At 44.3% G+C, this 13,189-nt stretch overlaps 1 protein-coding gene across 1 annotated transcript in view; it reads left to right on the top strand.

Moving 5' to 3' along the window:
• cplx2 (complexin 2) overlaps positions 1-13,189 on the top strand; it is a 40,760-nt gene that overhangs the window by 15,625 nt on the left and 11,946 nt on the right. Inside the window, exon 2 of the mRNA XM_046325108.1 lies at positions 9,611-9,761. Within this exon, the coding sequence (XP_046181064.1) occupies positions 9,731-9,761 (31 nt within the window). The 5' untranslated portion in view covers positions 9,611-9,730. The remainder of the gene's footprint in view (positions 1-9,610; positions 9,762-13,189) is intronic.

Genomic DNA, 13,189 nt, shown 5'->3' with positions numbered 1-13,189 from the left:
AGATAGGTAGGAGCAAGCCCATGCTTTGTAGGTTAACAGTAAAACCTTGAGGTCAGCCCTAGCCTTAACAGAGTAATATGATCAAATTGTTTGGTTCTCGTCAAGATTCTAGCAGCCGTGTTTAGCACTAACGGATGTTGAATTAGTGCTTTATCCGGGTAGCCATAGAGTAGAGCATTGCAGTAGTCTAATCTGGATGTGACAAAAGCATGGATTAGCTTTTCTGCATCATTTTTGGACAAAACGTTTCTGTTACGAATGTTACCAAGATGGAAAAAAGCTGCCCTTGAAATATTCTTGATATGTTAGTCAAAAGAGAGATCAGGGTCCAGAGTAACGCCGAGGTGCTTCACCGTTTTATTTGAGACGACTGTACAATCATCAAGATTAATTGTCAGATCAAACAGCAGATCTCTTTGTTTCTTGGGATCTAGAACTAGCATCTCTGTTTTGTCCAAGTTCAAATGTAAAAAATGTGCCGCCATCTACTTCCTTATGTCTGAAACACATGCTTCCAAGGAAGGAAATGTTGGGGCTTCACCATGTTTCATCGAAATGTACAGCTGTGTGTAGTCCACATAGCCGTGAATGTTTACATTGTGTTTCCGAATTATATCACAAATAGGTAGAATATAGAGTGAAAATAATAGTGGTCCTAAAATGGAACCTTGAGGACCACCAAAACGTGCCATTGATTTGTCAGAGGACAAACCATCCACGAGACAAACTTTTTATATATTTCTGACAGAAAAAATCTAAACTAAGCAATATCTTGTCCGTGTAGACCAGTTAGGGTTTCCAATCTCTCCAAAAGAATATGGTGATCGAGGGCGTCAAAAGTGGCACTAAAGTCTAGGAGCACCCGGACAGATGCATAGCCTTGGTCTGACACCATTAAAAGGTCATTTCCCACCTTCACAATTGCAGTCTCAGTACTATGGTGGAGTTTTAAAACCAGACTGGGGCGTTTCGTATACAACTTTGTCTTCAACAGCTTTTTTGAAACAAATTGAGAGGAATGGGAGATCCGATATAGGATGATAGTTTTGGAAATTTTCTGGGTCAAAGTTTGACTTTTTCAAGAGAGGCTTTATTCCTACCACTTTTAGTGAGTTTGGTACACATCTGGAGGATAGGGTGCAGTTTATTATGTTCAACATAGGAGGGCCAAGGAGGGGGTCTAGGGGGGCCAAGGAGGGGGTCTAGGAGGGCCAAGGAGGGGGTCTGGAAGGGCCAAGGAGGGGGTCTGGAAGGGCCAAGGAGGGGGTCTGGAAGGGCCAAGGAGGGGGTCTGGGAGGGCCAAGGAGGGAGTCTGGAAGGGCGTCTTGGAATCTTTGGGTTGGTCGGAGAATTTATGGTGTGGCTTTTGATTATCCTTGGTTTGGGTCTGAGCAGATTATTTGTTGCGATTGCAAACATAATTAGATAGTGGTCCGATAGTTCAGGATTATTAGGAAAAACAATTAGATCCACAATATTTATTCCATGGGAACTATATCCAGGTTATGACTGTGACAATGTGTAACGGTTTTCTTCTGGTGAAAGAGAGGCGGACCAAAATGCAGCATGGTTATTTTTGTACATCTTTAATAGAGCTGAAAATACAACAATTCTACAAAAACAAGAAACATGAAAAAACCGAAACAGTCCTATCTGGTGCCACAAACACAAAGACAGGAACAATCACCCACAAAACCCAACACAAAACAGGCTACCTAAATATGGTTCCCAATCAGAGACAATGACTAACACCTGCCTCTGATTGAGAACCATATCAGGCCAAACATAGAAATAGACAAACCAGACACACAACATAGAATGCCCACCCAGCTCACGTCCTGACCAACACTAAAACAAGGAAAACACACAAGAACGATGGTCAGAACGTGACACAATGTGTAAGGCTGGAGACATTTTGGACAAAACCCAATGAGTTGATGATGGCGCCGAAAGCCTTGGAGTGGGTCTTTTGGACTTTTCCACGTGAATATTGAAGTCACTAAAAAGTAGAATATTATCTGCCATGACTACGGGGTCCGATAGAAATTCAGGGAACTCAGTGAGAAACGCAGTATATGGCCCAGGAGGCCTGTAAACAGCAGCTATAAAAAGTGTTTGAGTAGGCTGCATTGATTTCATGGCTAGAAGCTCAAAAGACGAAAACACAGTCTTTTTTTCCTCCATCAATTGAAATTCGCTATCGTAAATGTTAGCAACACCTCTGCCTTTGTGGGATGCAGTGGGGCTATGGTCACTAGTGTAACCAGGAGGAGAGGCCTCATTTAAACACAGTAAATTCATCAGGCTTGAGCCATGTTTCAGTCAGGCCAATCACGTTAAGGTTATGATTAGTTAATTGATTATGACTACCTTGGCAGTGAGGGATCTAACATTTAAGTAGGTCTATTTTGAGATGTGAGATATTATCCAATCTTTTCAATAATGACAGGAATGGAGGAGGTCTTGATTCCAGTGAGATTGCTAAATCGAACACAGCCATGTTTAGTTTTGCCCGACCTAAATCGAGGCACAGACATGGTCTCAATGGGGATAGCAGAGCTGACTACACTGTCTGTGCTAGTGACAGACCCCACTAAACTGGCAGGCAGTTTTCAACCAGTGATTGAGTTGTGAGACTCTGCTGTGGAGCTCATCACTCCCCCTAACTGGGAGGGGGCCAGAGACTCTGCTGTAGAGCTCATCACTCCCCCTAACTGGGAGGGGGCCAGAGACTCTGCTGTAGAGTTCATCACTCCCCTAACTGGGAGACAATTACTCGATGCCGACACATCTTTCTAGCAAAGTTACACGCTGAAGTTATGTTGCGCTTGGTGACCTCTGACTGTTTCATCCTAACATTATTGGTGCCGACGTGAATAACAATATCCCTGTTCCATCTACACTCACCAACTTGGGCAACATTGAACGGGGGTGGGGACCACAAGAAAAACAGAACTCATCATGAGGGGCCGCAGTGGCTTGTGGGTCTGCGTACCATCATCCATTCCCTCCTGGTATACATGAGAGAGCAGAGACGGCATCCTTTCTTCTATTTCTGTCGTTACTTTTGTTATGAAAGGGAGCAATATTGACACAGGGAGCAATTTAGTAAAAAATACAGTTACCCGACATGACATTTACTTACACTTACAAATGCTGCATGGATTCCGTGTCTTCAAAGTTTTGTTGAAGCCAATTACATTTCATGTTTGGAAAATTGGAAATTCTATCTGCATTGAAAGAGCCCCATGCCAAATTTTACTTGAATTAAATTGAATATTTGGTGTTTTGCAGAATTTAATTACTCTCAGCTCCTTCTATGGGTGAATAGAAACTCATATGAACAGATGCCTTATTCATATCGTAATAGCCCCAGAATTACATAGAACGCAGAATTATAGGATCTCTATGGTAAAAATATGCTTAATTGATTTAGAATGCAGTGCCTATTACTTTACTTGAAATAATTTATTAAATCACATATTTTATTTACATGCTATACATTTTCTACGTTCTGAGTCGCCACCCAAATGAGACCGTAATATCCCAGGCTGATTATTTCCAAAGAAAAATGTAATGGAACCATGTAATCTTCTCCTACCAGTTAGAGGCTGAGGGCATCATTTATCACCATAGACCCCATATGAATAAATCCTGGGAAAAGTGTCAGAGGAAGGGATGGGGATGTTGAGAGCAGAGCTGGACTCCATACTAGCTTTAATTAGGGTTTCACAGCAAAGCTATTGTTTTTCTGAGGCCTAGATTCAATCAGATCACCCGCATAGCTGATGTTTTGGCGGTGTCGTAGGTGTAACTGTGTTGGGAGCTGTCAAATCGGTGAGCAGCTGCTCTTGTGACAAGAACCAAAAACAATTGATCATATTACTCCAGTGCTAGCCTCCCTACACTGGCGTCCTGTCGAGGCTAGGGCTGATTTCAAGGTTTTACTGCTAGCCTACAAAGCATTGCATGGGCTTGCTCCTACCTATCTCTCTGATTTGGTCCTGCAGTACATACCTACACGTACGCTACAGTAACAATACGCAGGCCTCTTTATTGTTCCTATAATTTCTAAGTAAACAGCTGGAGGCAGGACTATAGCTCCATTGTTATGGTACAATCTGCCTACCCATGTGAGAGACGCAGACTCGGTCTCAACCTTTAAGTCTTTATTGAAGACTCATCTCTTCAGTGGGTCCTATGATTGAGTGTAGTCTGGTCCAGGGGTTTGAAGGTGAACTGAAAGGCACTGGAGTAACGAACCACCCTTGCTGTCTCTGCCTGGCCGGTTCCCTTCTCTCCACTGGGATTCTCTGCCTCTAACCCTATTACAGGGGCTGAGTCACTACCTTACTGGTGCTCTGTCATGCCGTCCCTAGGAGGGGTGCATCACTTGAGTGGGTTGAGTCTCTGACGTGATCTTCCTGTCCGGGTTGGCACCCCCCTCGGGTTTGTGCCATGGGGAGGTCTTCGTGGGTTATATTTGGCCTTGTCTCAGGGTAGTAAGTTGGTGGTTGAAGATCAAATCAAATCAAATCCAATGTTATTTGTCACATACACATGGTTAGCAGATGTTAATGTGAGTGTAGCGAAATGCTTGTGCTTCTAGTTCTGACAATGCAGTAATAACCAACATGTAATCTAGCTAACAATTCCAAAACTACTACCTTATAGACACAAGTGTAAGGGGATAAAGAATATGTACATAAAGATATATGAATGAGTGATGGTACAGAGCGGCATAGGCAAGATACAGTAGATGGTATTGAGTGCAGTATATACATATGAGATGAGTATGTAAACAAAGTGGCATAGTTAAAGTGGTTAGTGATACATGTATTACATAAAGATGCAGTAGATGATATAGAGTACAGTATATACGTATACATATGAGATGGATAATGTAGGGTATGTAAACATTATATTAGGTAGTATTGTTTAAAGTGGCTAGTGATATATTTTACATAATTTCCCATCAATTCCCATTATTAAAGTGGCTGGAGTTGAGTCAGTGTGTTGGCAGCAGCCACTCAATATTAGTGGTGGCTGTTTAACAGTCTGATGGCCTTGAGATAGAAGCTGTTTTTCAGTCTCTCGGTACCAGCTTTGATGCACCTGTACTGACCTCGCCTTCTGGATGATAGCGGGGTGAACAGGCAGTGGCTCGGGTGGTTGTTGTCCTTGATGATCTTTATGGCCTTCCTGTGACATCGGGTGGTGTAGGTGTCCTGGAGGGCAGGTAGTTTGACCCCGGTGATGCGTTGTGCAGACCTCACTACCCTCTGGAGAGCCTTACGGTTGTGGACAGAGCAGCTGCCATACCAGGTGGTGATACAGCCCGACAGGATGCTCTTGATTGTGCATCTGTAGAAGTTTGTGAGTGCTTTTGGTGACAAGCCGAATTTCTTCAGCCTCCTGAGGTTGAAGAGGCGCTGCTGCGCCTTCTTCACAATGCTGTCTGTGTGGGTGGACCAATTCAGTTTGTCTGTAAAACTTACTACCCTCTCCACTACTGTTCCATCGATGTGGATAGGGGGGTGTTCCCTCTGCTGTTTCCTGAAGTCCACAATCATCTCCTTATTTTGTTGACGTTGAGTGTGAGGTTATTTTCCTGACACCACACTCCGAGGGCCCTCACCTCCTCCCTGTAGGCCGTCTCGTCGTTGTTGGTAATCAAGCCTACCACTGTTGTATCGTCCGCAAAGGATTGAGTTGGAGGCGTGCGTGGCCACGCAGTCGTGGGTGAACAGGGAGTACAGGAGAGGAACACCACTAACAGACTTAAAACTTTGTATGTAGGTGTCTTTCCTCATGCTGAACAGATTTGCCAAAGTTTTAAGTCTGTTGGTGGTGTTCAAAGTCAGGGGTCGCAGAGGGACTGCAGTGGGGTCGTAAAATACAGTATATACACTATATATACAAAAGTATGTGGACACCCCTTCAAATGAGTGGATTTGGCTATTTCAACAACACTCGTTGTTGACATGTGTATAAAATCGAGCAAACAGCCATGCAATCTCCCTGGAAAATCATTGGAAGTGGATCCATTCGGATAGATTTTCCTCCATCTTGGATATAAAATTTTAAAAATACGATGTATTTTCATGAACCATAAGTTCAAATTGATACCAAAGCTAAGGGATTGGTTTAAGAGATGACTGAGTTATTGATAAATCAACCAATCAAATTTTACGTGTCCATTTAAATCCTTTGTAAATCCACTTCACAGGGGCCTATCAATGTGAAACATTTTAGAGTCATCAAGCTTGGCATTATATATATTATATATATATATATATATATATATATATATATATATATATATATATATATATATATATATATATATATATATTTTTAAATATATATATATAATATTTTTAAATATGGTCTGGATTAACTTCCTGGGGTTGTACAGTCAACAACCATCTACACTTGCATAGAGTTCTACTCTATATCAACAAGCAAGCAGAACATGAAAAGCCCTCTATTCTAATGTAGTTGGTTGACTGCTATTTAAGGAGATGCCGTGTCCAGATGAATAGTAGCAGGGGCTAATGCACTGAAAGCACTCAGCTCAGTGCTGATGCCCTATAGAATATGGTTACGTCCCAAATGGCATCCTATTCCCTACATAGTGCACTACTTTTGATCAGATCCCTAACAGTAGTGCACTGTATAGGGAATGAGGTTCCATTTGGGACGCAAGCCTACATCTCTACATCTGTTGCCTGGAGCTAATCAAGACAACTGTGTGTTTATGGACATGAGGCTCTTCTCTTAACCCCCCTGGGTTTCAAGCATCCTTAACCCCCCTGGGTCTCAAGCATCCTTAACCCCCTGGATTTCAAGCACCCTTAACCCCCCTGGGTCTCAAGCATCCTTAACCCCCTGGGTCTCAAGCATCCTTAACCCCCTGGGTCTCAAGCATCCTTAACCCCCTGGGTCTCAAGCATCCTTAACCCCCCTGGGTTTCAAGCATCCTTAACCCCCCTGGGTCTCAAGCACCCTTAAATCAAATCAAATCAAATCACATTTATTTATATAGCCCTTCGTACATCAGCTGATATCTCAAAGTGCTGTACAGAAACCCAGCCTAAAACCCCAAACAGCAAACAATGCAGGTGTAAAAGCACGGTGGCTAGGAAAAACTCCCTAGAAAGGCCAAAACCTAGGAAGAAACCTAGAGAGGAACCGGACTATGTGGGGTGGCCAGTCCTCTTCTGGCTGTGCCGGGTAGAGATTATAACAGAACATGACCAAGATGTTCAAATGTTCATAAATGACCAGCATGGTCAAATAATAATAAGGCAGAACAGTTGAAACTGGAGCAGCAGCACAGTCAGGTGGACTGGGGACAGCAAGGAGCCATCATGTCAGGTAGTCCTGGGGCACGGTCCTAGGGCTCAGGTCCTCCGAGAGAGAGAAAGAAAGAGAGAATTAGAGAGAGCATATGTGGGGTGGCCAGTCCTCTTCTGGCTGTGCCGGGTGGAGATTATAACAGAACGTGGCCAAGATGTTCAAATGTTCATAAGGTGAATGCACCAATTTGTAAGTCGCTCTGGATAAGAGCGTCTGCTAAATGACTTAAATGTAAATGTAAATGTTCATAAATGACCAGCATGGTTGAATAATAGTAAGGCAGAACAGTTGAAACTGGAGCAGGAGCATGGCCAGGTGGACTGGGGACAGCAAGGAGTCCTCATGTCAGGTAGTCCTGGGACATGGTCCTAGGGCCCAGGCCAGTTGAAACTGGAGCAGCAGCATGGCCAGGTGGACTGGGGACAGCAAGGAGTCATCATGTCAGGTAGTCCTGGGGCATGGTCCTAGGGCTCAGGTCCTCCGAGAGAGAGAAAGAAAGAGAGAAGGAGAGAATTAGAGAACGCACACTTAGATTTACACAGGACACCGAATAGGACAGGAGAAGTACTCCAGATAAACAAACTGACCCTAGCCCCCCGACACATAAACTACTGCAGCATAAATACTGGAGGCTGAGACAGGAGGGGTCAGGAGACACCCCCCTGGGTCTCAAGCACCCTTAACCCCCCTGGGTCTCAAGCACCCTTAACCCCCCTGGGTCTCAAGCACCCTTAACCCCCTGGGTTTCAAGCATCCTTAACCCCTGGGTTTCAAGCACCCTTAACCCCCTGGGTTTCAAGTTAACCCCCTGGGTCTCAAGCATCCTTAACCCCCTGGGTCTCAAGCATCCTTAACCCCCCTGGGTCTCAAGCACCCTTAACCCCCCTGGGTCTCAAATATAGAGTATTCTTTAGTATTTTAACACAGGAGAGTACCTTAGTATTGATCCTGGCTGTTCTGGGGAATGGGATTGTCTTTCAAAGGGGGGACCAGAGGGACATCTAGGAGGTGAAATATCCAGCAGCGCCAATGTTTTACTGTAGCAGGAAATCTACTCTGTTCTAATAGAGCTCAGTGATGAGATACTGTAAGCAGGAAATCTACTCTGTTCTAATAGAGCTCAGTGATGAGATACTGTAAGCAGGAAATCTACTCTGTTCTAATAGAGCTCAGTGATGAGATACTGTAAGCAGGAAATCTACTCTGTTCTAATAGAGCTCAGTGATGAGATACTGTAAGCAGGAAATCTACTCTGTTCTAATAGAGCTCAGTGATGAGATACTGTAGCAGGAAATCTACTCTGTTCTAATAGAGCTCAGTGATGAGATACTGTAAGCAGGAAATCTACTCTGTTCTACATAGATATAGACTCCACAACATAGAGATTGATACATCTTTATGCTCTACAACCCCACACACGCACACACACACACACACATACACACACCCTACCGTCTCAACCATACATAGCCACTCTCCATATCCTTTGTCAACATCTTCCAGTAAACTGTTTTGTCTTTTATTGTTCCTTTCTCTCCTTTCTCTCTCCTCTCTCTCTCCTTTCCATTTCCTCTCTTTTCTCTCCTTTCCTCTCCTCTCTCCTTTCCTCTCCTTTCCATTTCCTCTCTCCTCTCTCTCTCGCTTCCATTTCCTCTCTTTTCTCTCCTTTCCTCTCCTCTCTCCTTTCCTCTCCTTTCCATTTCCTCTCTCTCTCCTTTCCCTTTCCATTTCTCTCTCTCTCTCCTTTCCTCTCTCCTCCTTTCCTCTCCTCTCTCTCCTCTCACTCCTCTCTCGCTCTTTTCTCTCTCCTCTCCTCTCCTTTCCCCCCTTCTCCTCTCTCTCCTTTCTTCTCCTTTCTTCTCCTTTCTCTCTCCACTCTCTCCTTCTCTCTCCCACTCTCTCCCTTTCTCTCTCCTCTCCTCTCCTTTCCCCCCTTCTCCACTCTCTCCTCTCTCTCCTCTCTCTCCTCTCTCTCCACTCTCTCCTTTCTCTCTCCACTCTCTCCGTTCTCTCTCCTCTCTCTCATTTCTCTCCTTTCCTCTCCTTCTCTCTCCTTTCTCTCTCCTTTCTCTCTCCTTTCTCTCTCCTATCTCCTTTCTCTCTCCTTCCCTCTCCTCTATCCTCTCTCTCCTCTCCTATCTCCTTTCTCTCTCCTTCCCTCTCCTCTATCCTCTCTCTCCTCCTCTCCTCTCTCTCCTTTCTCTCTCCTTTCTCTCTCCTCTCTCTCCTATCTCTCCTCTCTCCACAGCTTGGATCAAGAGGTAAACACTCACACAGACTGTGGAAGGCAACAGAGATCTGGTAAAGAAGGGGCGGCTACATGCACAGTTGTGTTTGTCTGTAGAAGACCAGAGTATCAGAAGGAACCATGAATTTTGTGATGAAGCAAGCCTTAGGTGGTAAGTACTGTATACACTGCTATATTTGAACGTGTCAATATTATGGACTGAACATCTGTTTGCCATGCGATCTGATGTTTGTACTCAGGGGAGCACGTACCTCTTTACATCTTGATCTTTGTATCAAAGTACAAATGTATTGCTCTAGAAAATACAAACTGAATTTGGATTTGGAAGAACTGCTAAACTATAAACAAATCAAACAAGCTGCCTGGTAAACTTATTGTAGACAATATACTATAATGTAAAGCAATGATCACTAACAAGGAAATAAACGGTCACAATTTATGGCCAGTTTCTGGTTTTAGGACTCAGATGGAAGCAATAGTCAACTCAACCTATAGACTCAGATAGTCCTCCATCATTTATATCTATATGCTGTGTAGATTAACTTGTCACTGTGGATGAACTCTGGCTCAAGGTCAATGCATTGTTAAAATCAACATCCTGATTGGGATTAATCAGTGGGAAGACTATGGGTAGTCAAATTAAAAGTATACCTCGTCTGTCAATCCTAATCCCCCCTCTCCTCTGACAGGCTTGGAGCAAATTGCCTTTCTGGAAGAGGCTGTGGCCATGCGGTGCCCTTTCATTTGGTTGGTCTGGCCTGGGTGCAGAATGTAATTTCATTGGGCTGGGAATGGGGAATTGATGGGGGCCCGATGTTGCAGCTGGGGACTGGGGGGGATGGGGGACTGGTGGGCCGGGGACTGGGTGGCTGGGGTTGTTCCCGTGAGGGCTGGAGGTCTGGGGGACTGGGAGACTGGAGGGCCAGGGGAGTGAGGGTCTTGGAGACTGGGGGTGGTGGGGGACTGGGTGGCTGGGGTTGTGCTGGAGGTCTGAGGGATTGGGAGACTGGTGGGCCCGGGGACTGAGGGGCTTGGGGACTGGGGGGATGGGGGACTGGTGGGCCGGGGGACTGGGTGGCTGGGGTTGTGCTGGAGGTCTGGGGGACTGGGAGACTGGTGGGCCGGGAGACTGGGGGGCTTTCTTCAGATAAGACTTTAAAATATTCTAAATGGAGAGTTAGGTACTATAAGGTTCTATCTACATTTTTGTCAAAATGAAGTTATTGACATAACCATTTTCTGTTCAATGTTCTCTTCCTACAGTATATAGTACTCTAAATACCTTAATTCATGTTGTTAAGTTCAAAAGAATACAATATGAAAATTACTGACACCATTCAAACCAATGGGCTCCTGAGTGGCGCAGCAGTCTAAGGCACTGTCTCTCAGTGCTAAAGGCGTCACTACAGACACCCTGGTTCGATTCCAAGTTCTATCACAACCGGCCGTAATTGGGAGTCCCATCGGGCGGAGTGTCAATTGGCCCAGCGTCGTTCAGGTTTGGCCGGTGTAGGCCATCATTGTAAATAAGAATTTGTTCTTAACTGACTTGCCTCCATATATATTTTTTTATTTTTATTTAAAGCCAATTATCTCAGATTCATCATTTTGCAAATATAACCTTTTAGTCCCAAGATCTCAATGTCTAAATAGTACATTCTAAATAGTACATTCTAAATAGTCAATCTAAATAGTACATTCTAAATAGTACATTCTAAATAGTACATTCTAAATAGTACATTCTAAATAGTACAATCTAAATAGTACATTCTAAATAGTACATTCTAAATAGTACATTCTAAATAGTACATTCTGAATAGTACATTCTGAGCAATAACATAAAGTCCTATTTTCCCACTTCTCTATCACATTTAGCTTTGACTGATATCATTGGAAATAAACTGGATGTGATGTGTTGCTTGCATCCACCATCTCACACAGATCTCCGTATGGATCCTAGCCTCTGGCATGGGATTGCTTTGCATCGCTGCATGGTTAATTAGATATTGGTTCATCGGGCTCTCTGACTGACCACAATAGATTAGCAGGGAGTGCTATTTGCGTGCCTGTTTCAATCAGCCTCCAGACAGACAGACAGACAGGCGGCCGAGCAGTAACTACAGCAGGTCATAACATGGAGAGAAGACTAAAGCCCTGTTTATATCTGGGTCTAACATGTATCCTTTGTCCTAACATGCATCCTTTGTCCTGAACTCATCCACATTCTGATTGTGGACACATTTTCAGACAGGTGTAGATGTTTAACAGATGCATTATGATCTGATTGTGATCAGATCTTCCTGACCACCTCTGGAGGTGAAAACCTTTAAATCATCATTGTCTCGCCTTCTAAAATCATTGGTGGCACCATTGACTTATGGCATCAATATGTGTCTTCAAATAAATAATTCAGACTCTTTGCTATGAGACTCGAAATCAAGCTCAGGTGCATCCTGTTTCCATTGATCATCCTTGAGATGTTTGTACAACTTGATTAGAGCCCGCTTGTGGTAAATTCAATTGATTGGACATGATTTGGAAAGGCACACACCTGTCTGTATAAAGGTCCCACAGTTGACAGTGCATGTCAGAGCATTGGATGGTGTCGAGGCACAAATCTGGGGAAGGGTACCAAAAACATTCTGCAGCATTGAAGGTCCCCAAAGAACACAGTGGCCATCATTCTTAAATGGAAGAAGTTTGGAACCACCAAGACTCTTCCTAGAGCTGGTCGCCCGACCAAACTGAGCAATCAGGGGAGAATGGCCTTGGTCCAGGAGGTGACCAAGAACCTGATGGTCACTCTGACAGTGCTCCAGAGTTCCTCTGTGGAGATGGGAGAACCTTCCAGAAGGACAACCATCTCTGCTGCACTCCACCAATCAGGCCTTGAAGTTTGCCAAGAGGCACCTAAAGACTCTCAGACAATGAGAAACAATATTCTCTGGGCTGATGAAACCAAGCTTGAACTCTTTGGCCTGAATGCCAAGTGTCACGTCTGGATGAAACCTGGCACCATTGCCACGGTGAAGCATGGTGGTGGCAGCATCATGCTGTGGGGATGTTTTTCAGCGGCGGGGACTGGGCGACTAGTCGGGATCAAGGGAAAATATGAATGGAGCAAAGTACAGAGAGATCCTTGATGAAAACCTGCTCCAGAGCGCTCAGGACTTCCGGACCTCACAGACTGGGGCAAATGTTCACCTTCCAACAGGACAACGACCCTAAGGACGCAACCAAGACAACACAGGAGTGGCTTCGGGACAAGTCCATGAATGTCCTTGAGTGGCCCAGCCAGAGCCTTGAACCCGATTTAACATCTCTGGAAGGAGACTTAAAAATAGCTGTGCAGCGACGCTCCACATCCAACTTGACAGAGTTTGAGAGGATCTACAGAGGGGAATGGGAGAAACTCCCCAAATTCAGGTGAGCCAAGCTTGTTGCGTTATACCCAAGAAGACACAAGGCTGTAATCGCTGCCAAAGTTCCTTCAACAAAGTACTAAGTAAAGGGTCTGAATACCTCTACTTTTGTACATTTTGCAAACATTTCTAAACCTGTTTTCACTTTTTCATTATG

Source organism: Oncorhynchus gorbuscha, linkage group LG23, assembly GCF_021184085.1.
Source record: "Oncorhynchus gorbuscha isolate QuinsamMale2020 ecotype Even-year linkage group LG23, OgorEven_v1.0, whole genome shotgun sequence".
In the NCBI taxonomy this organism is placed as follows: domain Eukaryota; kingdom Metazoa; phylum Chordata; class Actinopteri; order Salmoniformes; family Salmonidae; genus Oncorhynchus; species Oncorhynchus gorbuscha.
This window is presented reverse-complemented; position numbering and strand designations above follow the sequence as displayed.